At 38.9% G+C, this 18,348-nt stretch overlaps 3 protein-coding genes and 1 gene segment (V, D, J or C); 3 read left to right on the forward strand and 1 right to left on the reverse strand.

Annotated features, from left to right (window-relative positions):
• Positions 1-386: 386 nt before the first annotated feature.
• Positions 387-2,413, forward strand: LOC135780809 (putative C-type lectin domain family 20 member A). Its single transcript, XM_073813271.1, has 4 exons — positions 387-423; positions 510-855; positions 1,683-1,903; positions 2,055-2,413. Exons 1-4 carry the CDS (start codon positions 387-389, stop codon positions 2,411-2,413), a joined length of 963 nt encoding a protein of 320 aa, XP_073669372.1.
• Positions 2,414-3,451: 1,038 nt separating this feature from the next.
• Positions 3,452-3,770, forward strand: LOC135780808 (histone H4). Its single transcript, XM_065291086.2, has one exon. It carries the CDS (start codon positions 3,459-3,461, stop codon positions 3,768-3,770), a length of 312 nt encoding a protein of 103 aa, XP_065147158.1. The 5' UTR covers positions 3,452-3,458.
• A 1,306-nt stretch (positions 3,771-5,076) lies between these two features.
• LOC135781088 (histone H2B-like) lies at positions 5,077-5,469 on the forward strand. The gene has a single exon (XM_065291398.1). The coding sequence runs from the start codon at positions 5,095-5,097 to the stop codon at positions 5,467-5,469; it is 375 nt and encodes a 124-aa protein (XP_065147470.1). The 5' UTR covers positions 5,077-5,094.
• Positions 5,470-11,111: 5,642 nt separating this feature from the next.
• Positions 11,112-12,626, reverse strand: LOC135780806 (Ig kappa-b4 chain C region-like). The segment is given in 2 exon segments: positions 11,112-11,511; positions 12,594-12,626. A coding segment is annotated over 1 exon segment (249 nt).
• Between the last annotated feature and the right edge of the window lie 5,722 nt (positions 12,627-18,348).

The following is an 18,348-nucleotide window of genomic DNA, read 5'->3' on the forward strand; positions in this document are numbered from 1 at the left end:
TTTTTCTTATGTGGCAAGTAGCCGTGTAATAAACGGGATAATGTAGAGGCAGCCGGTAGTTATTGGGAAATAAGCCCCTTCAGTGTGATACAAGACCCTCCGCTTCGCGCCAGGTCCTGATCACACTGTCGGGGCTTATTTCCCAATAACTACCGGCTGCCTCTACATTATCCCTTACTTGTTATATCACATCAAGATGATTTGCAGTATCTGGATGATAATCAAGTTGAGTTGTTGTTATTGGTTAATAAATAAACTTAAAAGGTCATGATCTGACCAATCAGAATTAAGTATAATTAGACAGCCATGTAATAAGCAACAGTACTTTTGTTTCTTACAATTGTCAGATGAATCTAAAGTTTTAAAATGTCTTTAACCCTTTAGAAATGGCACAAACTCTATATTTCAGACTCATTGTCATTGGTGAGTTGTTTTTTGTTTCTAATTTGTTTAAAGTGTCATTTGAATTGACTCTGTTTTAATAAATACTCAATCCCTCTCTTTCATAGCTCTCTGTTCATTATCTGAATGCATTCAACACCGCTATCACTATATAAGCAGGAATATGAACTGGACTGAAGCTCAGAGATACTGCAGAAAGACGTACACAGATCTGGCCACAGTCGACAACATGAACGACATGAAACAGCTGATGAGTCAACTGAATAAAAATATGAAAGTCTGGATTGGACTTTATAGTAAACTGAAGTGGTCTATGGGTGACCCTGTGACCTATACGAACTGGATGAAAGGACAACCAAAAGGCCAAAATAAATGCTATGCATTTAAAACAAATGGAAAATGGCTTGAGCAGGCCTGTAATGAGAGGTCAAAGTTCATCTGCTTCAATGGTGAGTGGACCTTCATAATATTACGGCAAATGTTTACAAACATCATGTGTCAACTTTTGAAGATCACAATAATCAAACTGAATAAACAGAAAAAGAAACAGCATACTAGTTTATGTTTGACACATTCACTCTACTGTGAAGAAACGTCTCAGTTACGGATGTAAACCTAATTACCTAAAGGTAGGGAATAAAAACGTCACGTCGATAACAGATGAAAATGGGAAGTCGCTATAGAGACCAATCTGCTTTGAGTGTAACTAAAACAGCCGATGAATATTAGCATGCAATATTTGCATCAGGGGAGTATTAATAGATGGAGAGTGCACAGCATTATTTAGGTTTTCGCTGAGGTGCTGAGCATAAGAGACGCGGTCGCCTCAGCGGTGGTTCAGTAACTGTGGCGAGGGGATGTGACATCTTCAGTCGGTCACTTCAATGTCATGCTAATAAAAGACGAATTGGGAAATCCTACCAAAATGCCACAGGTGCTGCCCCTTCCAGTGCCCTGCGTAAGCCTCCTGGCCTTTTGCTATTAGAGTAACCTGGACAGGGCTTTACTCAGGCTTATCTCCAAAATAATATCCAGATTTATAACAGGTTGAATTTAGTTTCATTTGAAATTATTTATGAGTTGGGTATTCTATGACATGTAAGCTCTTGGTCACTATCGTTTAAAAAAAGATCCATCCTGTAAACTACTAACAGCGAGCCACACAGACATACTACTGTAACCCAATACATTCAGAAGGAAAAAATAGTTTCAGAAGATTCATATTCAAGCTGTAGTAATAAATAAACATTAAACTATTATTTTCGTTTTTAAGAGACAAGCAAAGGATACGTCTATGAAACTTCTAATAAAATGTGGAGAGATGCTCAGATCTTCTGCAGAGAGCATCATACTGATCTGGTGACTGTGAGGAATCAAAATGAAAGTGAACAGATTCAACAGATCATTAATAACAGTCAGATATCTGTCTGGATCGGTCTGTTCAGTGACTCATGGGAGTGGTCAGATAAGAGTGACTCCACCTTCAGATACTGGATGTCTGGTGAAGCTAACGGGGGTTCTTATCCAATGTGTACAGAAGTCCAAATGGATCATCAGGGTCAATGGAATGATGCGGGGTGTCAGATTCATCCACATTATTTCCCTTCATGTTTGTGTTTGACTGTTGTCATTGTGGTTTATTGTGTGTTCAGATAATCTGGTATTGATGAATCAGAATCTGAGCTGGTCTGATGCTCTGAGTTACTGTAGACTGAATCATGTGGATTTGGTTTCGGTTGATTCAGAGGAGATTCAGCGCCGGGTGTCAGGATTGGTTCAACAGGCCTCTACTCCAGAGGTGTGGTTGGGGTTACGTCACTCCTGTGCTCTGGGCGTTTGGTTCTGGATGAATGGACAGATGGTTTGCTATCAGAATTGGGTGAACAGTACAGTAGATAAGAGCTGTGACACTGTGAGATCTGGAGCAGTTCAGTCTGGAGGAGATCAGCGCTGGATCAGCCTTCCTCAAACTGAACTACGCAACTTCATCTGCATCAAATATGAAGAATGAAATCATCTGCATCTTACTGTTATATACATCTGTAAGTTATATTATTATTATTATTGGTTTTCATGTTGTTTTGAATTGTTTGGCAACAGGGAAATTTAAAAGTTTATTATAGATTAAATACAACTCGCATTGTCTTTTTGTATACTATTTAATATAAACTATCTTTGGGGTTAAATGTTTCAGTGGTAAATAACTTTCTGTAGTAATCCATAGCATAGAGACACATTTTAGTTTACAATTTTTGTCTTTGTCCTTTAGTAACTACTGAATTATTGGAAATAAATTTGTAAATTATATTTGAGAGAGAGCATTTGCATGTGTAATTTTATTTCATAATATGTTCTTTTGAGTTCACATCAGTAAAATTTAATTAATTTTTTATAACATGAGATAATGACATATCTGAAACATATGTGTGTGCTTTAACCATCTCTGTGTTTTTGGGTTTAGGTTCTTGTCTATAAAACTCCACAAGATGAAGCTCACTGACAAACTGTGCTCCTAGCATAGCAGGAAGTACAACAATCCACAAAGCAGGATTTTCTTTGGGCCAAGCTCAAGTATAAGCAGCTTCCCTCGGACCACTCCTTACAGTGATGAATGACTGTCCTTGCTTTATTCTTCACATTCAGAAAAGGGACAATTTTCAATCACAAACTGAATTCATAAGGCAATAACAAGCTTAGGCTATGCAGTTGTAAAATAGCAAATTTTGATTGTAATGTGTGGCTGTATGTTGTGTTGTGTTTGCAAAATACCCATTTGTAAATAAACAAAATACATATTTTAAAATATGATTTTTACGTAACAATTAAAATGATTGACAGAATATACAATGCACTGCAGCTTCCAAATAATATGAACTGGAGGTGGGTCGGGCCAGAGTCGTATAGGGTCGGGTGACTCGGGTCTTCTAACTGTGACGTAAAAGTACATTGCTGGCTCCGCCTTCATTTCTGTGTTTTTCCATCAGGTCCTGTAGACAACCGTAAAGTCCTGTTTCGCAGTCTTCTGTTATGCATTATTGCTACACGAAGTTGAAATCATGTCTGGAAGAGGCAAAGGCGGTAAAGGACTCGGTAAAGGAGGCGCTAAGCGTCATCGCAAGGTTTTGCGTGATAACATCCAGGGAATCACCAAACCCGCCATCCGTCGTCTCGCTCGTCGTGGTGGAGTCAAGCGTATCTCCGGTCTGATCTATGAAGAGACTCGCGGTGTGTTGAAGGTGTTTTTGGAGAACGTTATTCGTGACGCCGTCACCTACACTGAACACGCCAAGAGAAAGACCGTCACCGCCATGGATGTCGTCTATGCTCTGAAGCGTCAGGGTCGCACTCTGTACGGTTTCGGAGGTTAAACTTCTAAACGCCACACAAACCCAAACGGCTCTTTTAAGAGCCACCCACATTATCAGATAAGGAGTCGATACTTGCTCGGTGTTTCTGTTTTGTGTTCGTTTAAATCGTCTTTTAAAGTCGCCATGAAACGGAAGTAACGATTGCCTTGTTTTCCCTGTGGTGACGTATATCCGAATGAAACGGCTTTTGAGATGAAATAAGGCAGGGCTGGATTTAAATTTGTCCATCGAGATCTGATTGGATCGTTTGAAGTTGGGTCGTGTTGCTAATTGCTAATCGCTGCGATCTTCTCTCGGACCCCGCCCACCTGCCATACTTTTGACCGGAAGTGAAGAGAGATCGTTTTGAGGAGGGGAGGAGATTTGCATTTTTGATTAAAGATTATGAACACACACGAATTTTTAAAAAATAATGAAGCTCACAGATAAGTCATTTGTTAATAATACCACAATATTAAAAAAATATATATAGTTTTTCATTTCAATTTCATTGCGACTTTAAGGAGTAAACCGTGTTTTAAAGTTAGCAACATGTATGGATTATTTGAATTTTTCATCTTACACAGACCTGTTATGGCGCTGCGTTGTTTTGGCCGTCCTTTAAATACTAAGGTACTTCTCCAAAATACAAAAGTGTTTTATGTTCATAACAAAGTTCGCTTTACTAACTCCCTAAAAACGAAAAATGTTCCCAAAAACTGTGCTTTAAAGTTGGGGACCCCTAATAATTTTCGCACTGATTATGTAATTTGATCATAACGATTGATTATGCCTAGCCTGCCCCAGTTGTGGTTAGTGTTTGTTTACAGTCACAGATAAAAATAATTTATGTAAGAAACACTCTTGTGTTGAGAATCTTAGAATGTGTTCGCAATTTATTAGTGTTGTGTCCCCAGCATTAGTAATGTTATACTGCCTTTATACGCATACTTAAGAGATCTCGCTTGTAATAGTTAAACATTTTCTTGCAAAATGAAGATAAAGAGCAGAAGGCTGCCGACTTTTATAAAAACTATTTAAAGAAACGATTATATTTCACAGAAATTGTAGTTTAAAAATGAGCGGGAAAGTACATTCGCGCTAGAATGCGTGGGTGTATTAAATTCAAACATTAGGCTATGGGTGGGGCTATCGTTTTAGCCACTTTGATTGGCTCGCTCATGTCTTAGCCATACCAATGAGATCCATTCATGGTGTTTGTCCAATGAAGACCCCCAATCAGCACCGTGAGCCTGTTGTCTTTGAAAATTAGCATGAACAGAGAATAAATACTTCTTCCCCAGAACAGATCTGTACACACTCTGTCGTTTTGTCTGGAGACATCATGCCTGAGCCAGCGAAGTCCGCACCTAAGAAGGGGTCCAAGAAGGCCGTCACTAAAACCGCCGTAAAGGGAGGTAAGAAGCGCAAGCGGTCCAGGAAGGAGAGCTATGCTATCTACGTCTACAAGGTCCTGAAGCAGGTTCATCCTGACACCGGGATTTCCTCTAAGGCCATGGGGATTATGAACTCTTTCGTCAATGATATTTTCGAGCGTATCGCCGGTGAGTCCTCTCGTCTCGCTCACTACAACAAGCGCTCCACCATCACATCGAGAGAGATCCAGACCGCCGTGCGTCTGCTGCTGCCCGGTGAACTCGCCAAACACGCCGTGTCTGAGGGAACAAAAGCCGTCACCAAGTACACCAGCTCCAAATAAATCTCTTGAAGCTTTCAACACCCCAAAGGCTCTTTTAAGAGCCACCCATTTTATCGGTTAAAGAGCTTTCTATGTTTTGTGAAGTTTCACTTTTTATGTCACTTAGTTGTGATTTAAAGGTTTGTTTATAATATTTGGTTAATTTTAACGAATTAGAATATCAGTTATTCATTTTTAAAATCATACATTTATTATTTGATGTCGCAGTCTTGTGCATCAACTATTATATTTAGTGTTGTCATTGCTGTTCAAATCTGAATCTCATAATACAAAGTGAAGTGAAAATAAACACTTGTTAGGAGCCGTACTTTTCAGTGTGCGGACTTCACTTTGTATTATTTAATTGCAAATCTGCACCTGGCCCCAATTTGGGCTTCTGTGATGTGTATACCACTTTTGTGTTTTAAAATCTGAATCTCATCAGTTGCTGCAAGGGTCAAATGTATAGAAAATGCTGAAAAGTAAAAGTTTGTGGAGGACTTTGAGGATTTTTCTGAATATCAATGAACCGTTTCTTTTAGCAAAAACTAGAGACTCACAAGAAACTATCACAAAAAACATTCACTGATTTTTATTTTATTTATTTATTTATTACAGGGACAATGCATATTAATAGACATTTAAGCCAATATGCCAGATTTAGCCAAATGGCTATTTTTCACCTGTAGTCCCTAGACAGATGGTAATAGTCACCCTAAAAACAAGAAAATTGATAAAAGTACATATTAAAATAACAATAAAACAACCTCAGTATATTTACTAAAAATACTATTAAACTAAGAATGTTCATTAAAACACAATCAAACAAACATCAGCCAAATACATGAACACACACACACACACACACACACTTGCACAAAAATGACATACACTAAAAAATATGAAGACTTATAAAACAAAGCAACGTTCCCTTTATAAATCACAGATCACCTGCAAGTGTGCGTTTGAATCATCCTAATATCCCACCCTGCAAGCTCATTCTCCTGTCAAGTGTGTTTTTTATAAATCCCAACCTTTGCACTCTTTATAAATTAGGCCCCTGGTTATTAAGTAACAATTTCTTTAACTGGATCTTAAATGTACTGTACGTGTTCAGGTTTCTGATGTTTATAGGAGTAAGGTTCCATTCAGTCGCAGCTCGAAAAGAAAAAGCGGTTTGACCAAAAACACTTTTCCTAAGGGGAATGATACAATCCCCCCTCACTGCACCTCTGGTTTTACTATAATCAGCTGTTCGGATGTTGATAAACTGATGGAGGGGAGGGGAAGATAAACCATGAATAATTTTATAAGCAAGACATAGATTTGAGAATTTTACCATGTTTTCTCAACTGAGTAATCTATATTGTTGTAGTATTGGACAATAATGAAAAATGTTCGGTTTCGTATCCAGAATTTTTACAGTTTGTTTGTTAAGTGATTGCAGTGGTTTCAGAGTTGTAACTCTAGCTTGTGACCAAACGGGCAAACAGTAAAAGATGTGAGAAAGATTGTCCATTAACATCATACAGTGTTAATAATCAGCTGTATGTAAACTTTTGAACTGTGTTGTTTTTATTTTGTTGAGAACTATGTACACATATTTGACACAAACTTAAATTTTCCTAATATCCCACCCTCACAAAAATCGCTGCAAAAGATGCTTTCCAGGAGGTGTTTTAGCTTTCGTTGTAAACTTGTGGACCTATTTTTCCAAACGCCTCACACCCGTATATTCTTCTGTTGAGAGCTTGAATAATAGACACTCCAGCCCAGTTGGTGGCGATAATCCGCCTTTGCCAAATGCAAGAATACAAACAACCGTAATACCGTATCTCACAGCACATCTAATACAAGTCAATGGAGTTGGACAAAAACTACGATAAAACCTGTTGGAAAGCATCTTTTGCAGCGATTTTTGTGTGAGCATATCAGTGAACACCTCTGACCACTCGGTGAGTTTCACGTCTTTGTAAACGAAAGTTTAATGCATGTTAGGAAGGATTGTTCCAGTGCACCTATGCAGCCATTGTAGAGGTGGGAGGTGATACAAGAAACACCTGAAAATTCTCGGGCCAGCATCATATGTCGAAATTTCAGTCAAAACCGTTCTATTTCATTTAAACAATCTGAAAACAGGGCTTTAAATGTAAAATACCGAACTTGTCCTTTAACTGAAGAGCAATGAAAATAATTGTGTGTCTTATTGTATTGGAACCACAAGGTGGAGCTCGTGGACAAACAACAGATGTCAGAAGAAAACATTACATGAATGTAGTAAAAACGATGGATGTCCAGGTGTGATTCTGTATCCAAATATCTGTGACATTAACATCAGATTGCGATACTGAAATCCAGTGGTTGTTGATGTTACCCAAACGCTCATCTATGATAACCTGTATGATCTTCAGTAGGCATGAGATACGACTGATTGTCATTGATCTAAATATGTTTGATCTGTGATAGAGGAGTTCAGTAGAGATGTGTGAGATCTGAAAGTGTGACGTTACACAGGTCTGCATGACATTTTATAAAATACATTAATTTATCATAAATTCTGTGTAATTAAACCTAAAAAAATAAGGCAACTAACCAACAGCACTACTTTGTATAATTTAATGTTTTGTTTGATTATAATGTTAAGTTGGAGAGCAGTTTGTTTGTCATACATTTTCTTCGGGGGGTGAGGGGGAATGAATGCACCGTACACGTTGAAAAATGAAATGAAAAAGTCTGTTCAGGTTAAAGATGTACATGAAGTGAGAGTGAGTTTGCATTGTGTTGTCATGCTTCAGTGATGTGTGAGTGTTTATAGTGCTGTGAGTTTAACACTTCATGACTGAGATCAGAACAGAACAGAATCTTCATCATCACACAAACCAAAAGAACAACAATGACTTTCATCATCATCTTCATCTGGACACTCACAGTCTTTACTCAAGGTTTGTGTTGTAACATTTTTATCATCATCATTAATTCATTGAAGAGTGAAATATTGATTTGTTTCAGTGTTGTCTTATATTTCATTCTTGTTGTTTCTTTCAGTGTGTAGAGGACAGTACACTGTTACTCAGAGTCCATCAATAACAGCAGTTCAACCAGGACAACAAGTTCAAATAAACTGTAAAGTCAGCAGTAGAGTCATTAATGGTGTTTACTTACACTGGTACTTACAGAAACCTGGAGAAGCTCCTAAACTCCTCATATATTATGCAACAAACCTCTACACAGGAACTCCATCAAGATTCAGTGGCAGCGGATCAAACACAGATTTCACTTTGACCATCAGTGGAGTTCAGACTGAAGATTCAGGAGATTATTACTGTCAGAGTTACCATAGTGGTGGTGTGTTGACACAGTGATAAAGAGTGATACAAAAACCTCTGTCAGTCAGACTCACAGTGACTGAACTCATACACCTGACAGATACTGCAGAGGATGATGCTGATAGTTTATTTAACTTACAGATGATTTATTTTGAACTATAGTTTATTTAAATGACAACTTTATAGACAATTATACAGGTAATTGATTATTTTTGTAAAAGTTTAAAAATTGTATTATTAATTTATTGTCTGTCTATTAATGTCTGCTGTGTTAAAGCAGCATGATTTTTATTATTGTACTACAGTTTAATTCACAATATAAGAAACGAATGATAATCACTCATATAAAGAAACGTCAGTAAGAATCATTGACCACATTTACTTAAACTCTCATGATGGGATTATAATATGATTTTTGCAATATTATAGTTTACCTCGTGTGTAAGATTAAAAATGTAGTAATTTATTATTCTGTCACAACCCCGTCCTGTACCATCTGCATTCCTGTGCTCATGATAGATCAAAGATTATTGACAGAGTTGTTTATCCAGTACAGCGCGGGTTAAATGTGGTCTTCTGATTGGTCAGTTTCAGTGATGCGCGTTGGTTGATCCAAAATGAGTGGGTGCCTGCGGTCACCCACTGTTACGAGTTATTCAAATATATTTTAAATGATATTCAGGTCACGGTTGGTTGGGTCATTTGAAATAAAGATGCCAATTAACTATTTAAAACAATTTAAAAATGCGGCCCAGGAAGCAGGTCGGGTACAATATTTTTTTTTTTTGCAGGCGGGTTAGTTGAAAACGGTCGTGTGCATGTTGTTTATACATTGACCCGCACATCACTGGTCAGTTTGACTGTATCATGTTGGGTTTCTTCTTCTTTCCCATTGGCGGTTCTGGACAAATTTCACTAGGGGGCCAAGGAGGGGCCAGTGTTTAACCAGAGGGGCACATTAAAAAAAGGGCAACAAATGATATTTAAAGATTATAGGGGTGGTTACAGGAATTAGTTTAAGCCAGGACTAGGCCTTAGTTTATTTAGGAAATATAACTAGTTTTAACAAACATGCCTTACTTAAAACATTACGTGTGTGCATTTTGAAGCAAAACAAAGGTCATTGATGTATTTTAAGATGGCAGTTTAAGTTGTTTTTAGTTTGGACAGCTCTTACATTTATTTTAGTCTAGGACTAGTCTAATCCCTGTTCGGGAAACCGTCCCTTAAACTTTATTTTACTTAACAATCATTTAAACATTTATTTTGTACAGGAGTGAGTGCAGGTGCAGAAGAGGAGCTGAGCTCTCATCAACACCGTTGTTCAGTAGTCAGGGCACTGATTAGGGAGTCGGCCATTTTAGTGCTGTTTCAATCCCAAAATCCTTCCAGTGCACTGAAATGTTAGTTACCTAAAAATTCCCACAATGCAATGCAAAAACCAGTGAGCATTGATGGTCCACATGCTCCCTTACCGGAAATCACGTGACCTTTTCTGAAGCCGTCCAACCAAAAATCACGCGAGCCTACTCAATAAACTTCATGAAATGCAAACTTTTATAAAGACAAACTTTTGTTTTAGTTTTAATATAAACACACATCGCTAGACAGTTAGAGACAGCAATCTACTCAATATTTAAAATATGTTATGTGTGAATAATAATCACAATCAAAAGTGAATAATCAGAAAATAAAGACTGCATGTGAACAGTTACTGTGATGAAGTCCTTACTCTGATTATTGGTAAATGAAGTCATTCAGTCAACAGCTGTGAACACCCAGACACATGCACACACTTTGTTTGGTTTGCTTGTTTAGCCAGCCAAATAACAGGATTAACTGGGGAAAAGTTGTAGACTGAAATGTCTGTGTGTATCGGCTTTGTGTGCACCCGCCGCCGAATCAGAGTATGATTAAAGTTAGTGTATGCGGTGTATGGATGTGTATGTGCACCAGTGTTGCCTGCTCAGGGTGGATGACAGTCGTGCTCCATCACAATCACAGATACTGAAGGAGTCACATGAGAATAACTATAACTAATCAAACTAAATACACTAACACATCAAACATATTTGATTGTCTCACATGTTTATACTTCAATATCTCTTTAAGACATTTCCTTTCATCACTCCATGTCTGAGGTTCCTCATTTGACTGACAGTTATGTAAATTTACTTCATCTGCAGGTGTTTTCATGCTTCATTGAGTCAGGTTTATTTATAAAATGTGAGCTTTCATATTCAAAACAGACAAAATGAGTCAAAGACATAAAGATAGAATATGATTTTATTTGATGAATTGTCACACAATCATGAGTGAATGAATAAAGCAGACATAGACTTGTGTTGTTTGATGAGAGAGAAATGAAGAGAAACACAGTTAGTCTGTTAGTCTTGATGTGAGAGTGAGTGGATCTACTGTGAACACTGATCTCTCCTCAATTCTCCAGTGACTTTATCACGCTGGTCTTTCTGTGTGAGCTCACAGCTGACTGAGATCACTGAGCTCCACTCCTGCTCAGAGAGAGTCAGACTGCTGCTCCAGCTGTACAGACCGTCCTTCTCCAGGAGAGCAACACTGCTGTACTGAGACCTGCTGCTGATCCCGTCCACCTTCCAGTTCAGACTCCAGTCTGAGGGGAAGCCCTTGTTGGCCACACACATCAGTGTTGCTGTTTGCTTTGTGGAAATCTCTTCACTGGACGGCGGCAGGACGCTCACTTTAGGACGACTGTTGACTGACAATCACATCAATAGTCAATAACTCACACAAGAAAGATAAAATAACTTCACTCTCTCTCTTTTAAACATTAAAGATCATAATAATAAATGAAGAATGTTTAGGTGTCCTGAAGAGTTTTGAGTTTAGCTGCATTAATTGGCTAATATCACTTCCGTCAGGTTCATCTGAAGGCTTTGAATCACTGAAATACATTTTGTTACTTCAATGAAAATATACAGTAAATGAAAAAAAATTATAAAGGCGATTTCCTGGACATGGTTCATATAAATAAAGGATTAGGGCTTAATTATATGAACACAATTTAGTTTTAACAAACAAACTTTACAATAAACATTACTGGCGTGCACATTGAGATAAAGCAATGGCACTGATATGTTAAGATATTTCAATGCAAACTGTTTTCAGTTAAGACAGATCAAACATATATTTTAGCGTGGGACAAAACTTAAGCTCTGTCTTGGAAACTGACCCATAATAATTAATGTGAAAGAAAATATTAAGATATTTAAAATATATTGTATAAAGGACAGTCAATTAAAGTCTTCATAGTTGTGTAATACTGTATAGAAATGTATAACTATAAATAATATTAATAAATAATATTCAAATAATATTTGTTTACAGAATACAAGTTTAACAAACACTTTAAAATAATTTTTTAATAATTTTTTTTTTAAAGAAAAAGTAGCTTCAAAGTCTAACTTACTGTTTACCGTATGCTATTAAAAAATATTTTTGTAACCCAGTTAGTTTTAACTACACATCGAATAATATAACAAAGCTGCACTTTGTTAATGATAGTGTGAGGACAAACAAAATAAAACTAAATGTTAAGTTCATATAAATGTAAAAATTGAAAATAATTTTGAGTTTCAGAAATCCACAAACTTTTTCAAGTATCTAGATGTACAAATTGTTAAACAAAAACAAATATAAGTAAAAACTTCTGGGTGCTCTTACACAAAATCGTTCTAATACAAAGTAATATGATATAAAGCACCTCCCATCTTTACCTGATGTATATACTTAGAAACAGTTATTTATTGTATTAAAATTATTATTGGATTATTTACTTACTGCCAACATCCAGTCTGGTGCCGCTGCCGAAAGTCCACCACAGTGATACAAACTAATAGAGCGACTGTACAAAAACCTCTACACACTTGACTGAACACAAACTACAGCAGAATATACAACACTAACATCACACAACACAAACAAATATTGTGAAGATCTCTGAATGATTTATGTCTAAATAATGAACAGAAAACTATTACAAAATCTTTTAGATGGTTGAATTTTCTCTCAGTATCATTTAGTTTTCATTTATTTGCTTGTGTTGTGTGAACACTTTGTAACTCTTTCCCCATACACAAACCTGAATATTTAGACAAATTGATTTTGCACATTAATGTTTTACTTTTATTCAAAACTTTATTATTTCTTTAAGATTTTTTTTATTAGAATATTTTTAGCATTCGAGTCCGTTAAATAATGATAGTGTATTAGTCTGTACGAGCAGAAGTTTCCTGTCGTCTTCTTTGCATTGTGTTGTCATGCTTCAGTGATGTGTGAGTGTTTATAGTGCTGTGAGTTTAACACTTCATGACTGAGATCAGAACAGAACAGAATCTTCATCATCACACAAACCAAAAGAACAACAATGACTTTCATCATCATCTTCATCTGGACACTCACAGTCTTTACTCAAGGTTTGTGTTGTAACATTTTTATCATGATCATTAATTCATTGAAGAGTGAAATATTGATTTGTTTCAGTGTTGTCTTATATTTCATTCTTGTTGTTTCTTTCAGTGTGTAGAGGACAGTTCACTGTTACTCAGAGTCAATCAAAAACAGCAGTTCAAGCAGGACAACAACTTCAAATAAACTGTAAAGTCAGCAGTAGAGTGCATGATGGTAATCGTTTACACTGGTTCTTGCAGAAACCTGGACAGGCTCCTAAACTCATCATATATTGGGCATCAAACCTCTACACTGGAATTCCATCAAGATTCAGTGGCAGCGGATCAAACACAGATTTCACTTTGACCATCAGAGGAGTTCAGACTGAAGATTCAGGAGATTATTACTGTCAGGGTCAACACTATATCAGTAATAGCTGGGTGTACACACAGTGATAAAGAGTGATACAAAAACCTCAGTCAGACTGCACAGTGACTGCACTCATACACCTGACAGATGCTGAAGTCACAACACAATAACACAAAACACTGATCAGAGGGGACACACAAATAAGTTCAGCAGTACCTATGAAGATAAACACAGACATATATAATTATGACTTTTTTATATCATAACTATTACTTTTAAAGTCATCATTTTGACTTTTAATCATGCATGCTCAATCAAATTGAGATTTGGAGAATTTGGTGGTCAGGACAACACTTTAATCTCTTCATCATGTTCTTTAAACCATTCCTAAATATTTTTTAAAGGTGACAGGCTGCATAATCATGCTGAAAGAAAACTATTATCAGATAACACAATTGCTGTGAATGTGATCTACTGAACAAAAGTAGGTATTTGACACAAGTCAACATCCACATTCATGCTAAAACACAAGGTTTTCCAACAAAACACATCACTGCATCTGCTGACCTCTGCTATTTCTATAGTGTACATGTGTCAAATACAAGGCCAATGGGCAAAACTATACCTGCTGTGAATTTGTATCCTGCCCAAATATAACATGCATAAGACCTCATCGTCTCGCACAAGGCAGATGTGGTCAGGGCTGGAGTGGGACTCAGTTTCAGCCCTGGCATTTCATGCCTTAGACCGGCCCACTTTAATTCACGACTGACTATTTTACAATGATATAATTAAATCCTCAGTAGCCTATTTAAATCTGCAATAGAGTGAACTGTTCTCTACTGCCTTACAATTCAGTGCAAATACAAAAGCCTAAACAATTATGTTCCCTTTCAAAAGCTTCTCTCGATGCTGCACTGCTAAGCGCAATGGGGAAACGTCTTTATTTGTTGTCCCGCTGAATATAGTGTGTAAACACGTCAATGGGATTGACCCGGACTTATATAGCCTCGGTTGATGATGACATCAATGCGCACCCGATGCGAGGCTATAAAATAGATGAGGACCAGCTGTGTCATCAGGTCACTACCGAATGTGTGTGTGCTACACTGAAATACAAATCTCTCTCTTACCTTGTGAACTTCACTTGAGATCTTTGTTAGGAGTTAGATTCCAACAAGATAGGGTGCATCTCTCTATCCGATTTAAAAAGAGTTTAAGTTAAAAGGAAAATATGAGTAAGAAGAGCCACGAGCAGTCTAAGTCCTGTGTTTGTTCTCGCTCTATGGCGAAGGATGACACACACACTTACTGCATTGTGTGTTTGGGGGAGGAGCATGCGGTCAGCGAAATGTTAAAGGCCCCCTGTCTTCAATGTTAAAAGCCCCTCGTCTTCCTGCTGTCATTCAGGGCGCAGGGTTTTTTAGCATTCCCCAAGAGGAAATAATACAATTAATACCATTATCAGAGAGTCTGGCAGTGTGAAAACTTCCAATTATTCGCGATTCATCCTCCGCGCCTCAATGGCGTTATATTCACTTCCATGAGACCGGAAGGAACGCACATACTGTTGCAAGAGATACAAACTCTACTGATGAAAGGGGCCATAGAACATGTTCCCCTTCCAGAGAGAAGGTCAGGCTATTACAGCAGATACTTCCTGGTTCCCAAGAAGGATGGGGGGCTGGGTCCAATCTTAAATCTTCGGGTTCTTCCATTCGGCCTGGCCTTATCACCCCACACATACACAAAATGTATGGATGCAGCACTGGCTCCATTGAGACTCCAAGGCATCCGCATTTTAAATTATATGGACGATTGGCTAATACTAGCAAAATCGCGAGAGTTGGCGCTCCAACACAAAGCCATTGTGTTAGCACATCTACTTTCTCTAGGGTTGAGACTCAATGTAGAGAAAAGCATTATTTCTCCTGCCCAGAGAATGACTTTTTTAGGGATAGTCTGGGATTCGATTATGATGCGGGCACATCTGTCTCCCGCACGAGTCGCGACCATTCAGCATACCTGAGCAGAGTCAAGCTAGGCCAGGATCTCACTGTGAAACAATATCAGAGGATTTTAGGGCTCATGGCATCAGCATCCACGGTGATTCCTTTGGGGCTGTTGCATATGAGGCCGTTTCAGTGTGACTCACAATCAAAGGGTTTCATCCAAGGGTCAACCCTCAAGGCTAATAAGAGTGATGCGCCGCAGGCTTCGTACACTAACTATTTGGATAAGACAACGGTTTCTTGCCTTGGGTTCCACACTATGGGCGACTTGTCATCGCAGACTGCTAATGACAGATGCCTCCCTGGCGGGCTGAGGTGCAATCTTAGATGGTCGTCCAGCTCAAGGGGAATAGGAGGGTCATCAACTCAGTTGGCACATCAATTGCCTAGAGCTGACGGCCCTTCTGGCCCTGAAATACTTTCTCTCCCAACTGAGAAGCTGTCATGTCCTAGTGTGGGTGGACAACACAGCGACAGTCTCATACATAAGTCACTACGGAGGTCTGCGCTCTCGCAATTTGAACAGGTTAGCGAGGCAGATTTTTCTCTGGGCTCAGGACAAGTCCCTGTCACTCAGAACAGTGTACATCCTGGAGAACTTGTATGTTGGAACAGATTTACTGTCCAGGCAGACATTATCGACTAGTGAATGGAAACCCCACCCAGACATAGTGTCTCAGATATGATCAGACCAGATTTTACAGAGCGGAAGTGGACCTCTTGGCCTCTTTTCAGATAGCGCAATGTCCCTTTTACTTCTGAGTCCCCCAGCCCCCTTGGGTCTGGACGCAATGGCGCACATATGGTCGGACAAGTGCCCCTATGCATTTCCTCCAGTTGCACTGCTCCCGCAGGTTCTAGCCAGAGTTCGCCAGCAAGGCTCTTGCCTCTTACTGATAGCATCGCATTGGCCGAACAGAGTATGGTTCTCAGAGATAATATCTCTCCTCAAAGCGAGTCCGGAGAGGAGGGACCTTCTGTCTCAGGCGGGGAGTATGATAATTCATCCGTCCTTCGGATGAGATGTTAAACCGAGGTCCTGACTCTCTGTGGTCATTAAAAATCCCAGGATATCCTTCAAAAAGAGTAGGGGTGTGATCCGGCATCCTGGCCAAACTTGCCCATTGGCCTTCTAATCATCCCTCATACTAATTGGCTATATCACTCTATCTTCTCTCAACTAATACAACATGATCTCACAAAGTTCCGTGGGATAGTCACGGAATTTTTTGCTCATTTTTCCGTGGCATTCTCACGGATCTCTGCATATTTCCGTGGCCCTGCCACGGACTTTCTTTTCCGTGGCATTCTCATGGATTGGTTACTCAACTGCTTTTTCCTATTTTCAAACCATTGTCGCTTCGGTTTAGGGTTAGATTTGGTGTTTGCATTAGTTTGTCACTTTAAGTATTGGTTTATACTATTTTTTCTGATGTATTCTTTTATATTTTCTAAACTTTAATCAATTGTTGCCTGGCGTTGGGGTTAGAGTTGGGTTTGGATAGGGATGTCATTTTATGTAAATCTAACCCTAAACCGAAGCGACAATGGTAAGAAAATAGGACAAAACAGTTGAGTAACCAATCCGTGAGAATGCCACGGAAAAGAAAGTCTGTGGCAGGGTCACGGAAATATGCGGAGATCCGTGAGAATGCCACGGAAAAATGAGCAAAAAGTTCCGTGACTATGCCACGGAAATTCGTGAGATCAGGTTGACTAATAAGCTGGTGTGTGGTGGGCATTCTGGCGCAATATGGCTGCCGTGGCATAATCCAGGTGGATGCTGCACATTGATGGTGGTTGAGGAGATTCCCCCGTTCATATGTAAAGCGCTTTGAGTACTGAGAAAAGCGCTATATAAATGTAAGGAATTATTATTATTATTATCCCAGGCCCGACCTTTGGAATCTTCATGTTTGGCCCCTGAAGGGTACCAACTGAGGGACACAGGCTTGTTGCCTGATGTTATTGACACTATTTTGAGTGCTAGGGCTCCTTCCACTAGAAAGAATTATGCCTTTAAATGGGGTGTCTTTGAAGCATGGTGCATGACACATAATGCAGATCCTGTTAACTGCCAGATTGCTACAGTGCTGAGTTTTCTGCAGGAAAACTTGTCAGCAGGCTTATGCCCATCCACTCTCAGGGTTTATGTGGCCACTCTTTCAGTTTGCCATGCTTTGGTGGACGGGCGCCGCTCAGGAGGCATCCTCTGCTCGCTCGCTTTATTTGTGGGGCAAAACGATTGAGGCCTCCAGCAAGAACTAAGATTCCTTCGTGGGACCTAGCTTTAGTCCTTGAGGGTCTGGTTCAGACCCCCTTTGAACCTCTAGAGTCAGCATCTGATAGAGTTCTGACACTAAAGATGCATTTTCTAATGGCGATAACTTCTTTAAAAAGAATTGGGGATATGCAGGCTCTGGCGATCTCGCCATCCTGTCTAGATTTTGCCCCAGGAATGGTGAAGGTGATTTTGCATCCTTACTCGGATTACCTGCCTAAGGTTCCCTTTTTGACTGCACATCCGGTCATTCTTTTCGCACACATCCACTATTTTTAGCTTTTTTATGTCTGAGATTTCCTTGCGGTCCTTGAGTGTAACCTTGTTCCCTGAAAAAGCGGAACGAGATGCTGCGCTGTCTTGCCGTACAGTAGATGTCCTATATTGCCGTACAGTAGAGGCTATATACCTCCGGGTCAATTCCATTGACGTGTTTACTCACTATATTCAGCAGGTCAACAAATAAAGACGTTTCCCCATAGCG

The sequence above is a fragment of the Paramisgurnus dabryanus genome, chromosome 23 (assembly GCF_030506205.2).
Source record: "Paramisgurnus dabryanus chromosome 23, PD_genome_1.1, whole genome shotgun sequence".
NCBI lineage: Eukaryota > Metazoa > Chordata > Actinopteri > Cypriniformes > Cobitidae > Paramisgurnus > Paramisgurnus dabryanus.

Bases quoted from the DNA above. Each gene is read 5' to 3' on its own strand.
- LOC135780808 (XM_065291086.2), top strand. From the start codon at position 3,459: ATGTCTGGAAGAGGCAAAGGCGGTAAAGGACTCGGTAAAGGAGGCGCT.
- LOC135781088 (XM_065291398.1), top strand. From the start codon at position 5,095: ATGCCTGAGCCAGCGAAGTCCGCACCTAAGAAGGGGTCCAAGAAGGCC.
- LOC135780809 (XM_073813271.1), top strand. From the start codon at position 387: ATGGCACAAACTCTATATTTCAGACTCATTGTCATTG. The intron at 424-509 runs GTGAGTTGTTTT...TCTCTTTCATAG, and splicing joins TTTCAGACTCATTGTCATTG to CTCTCTGTTCATTATCTGAA. The intron at 856-1,682 runs GTGGACCTTCAT...TTAAGAGACAAG, and splicing joins TTCATCTGCTTCAATGGTGA to CAAAGGATACGTCTATGAAA.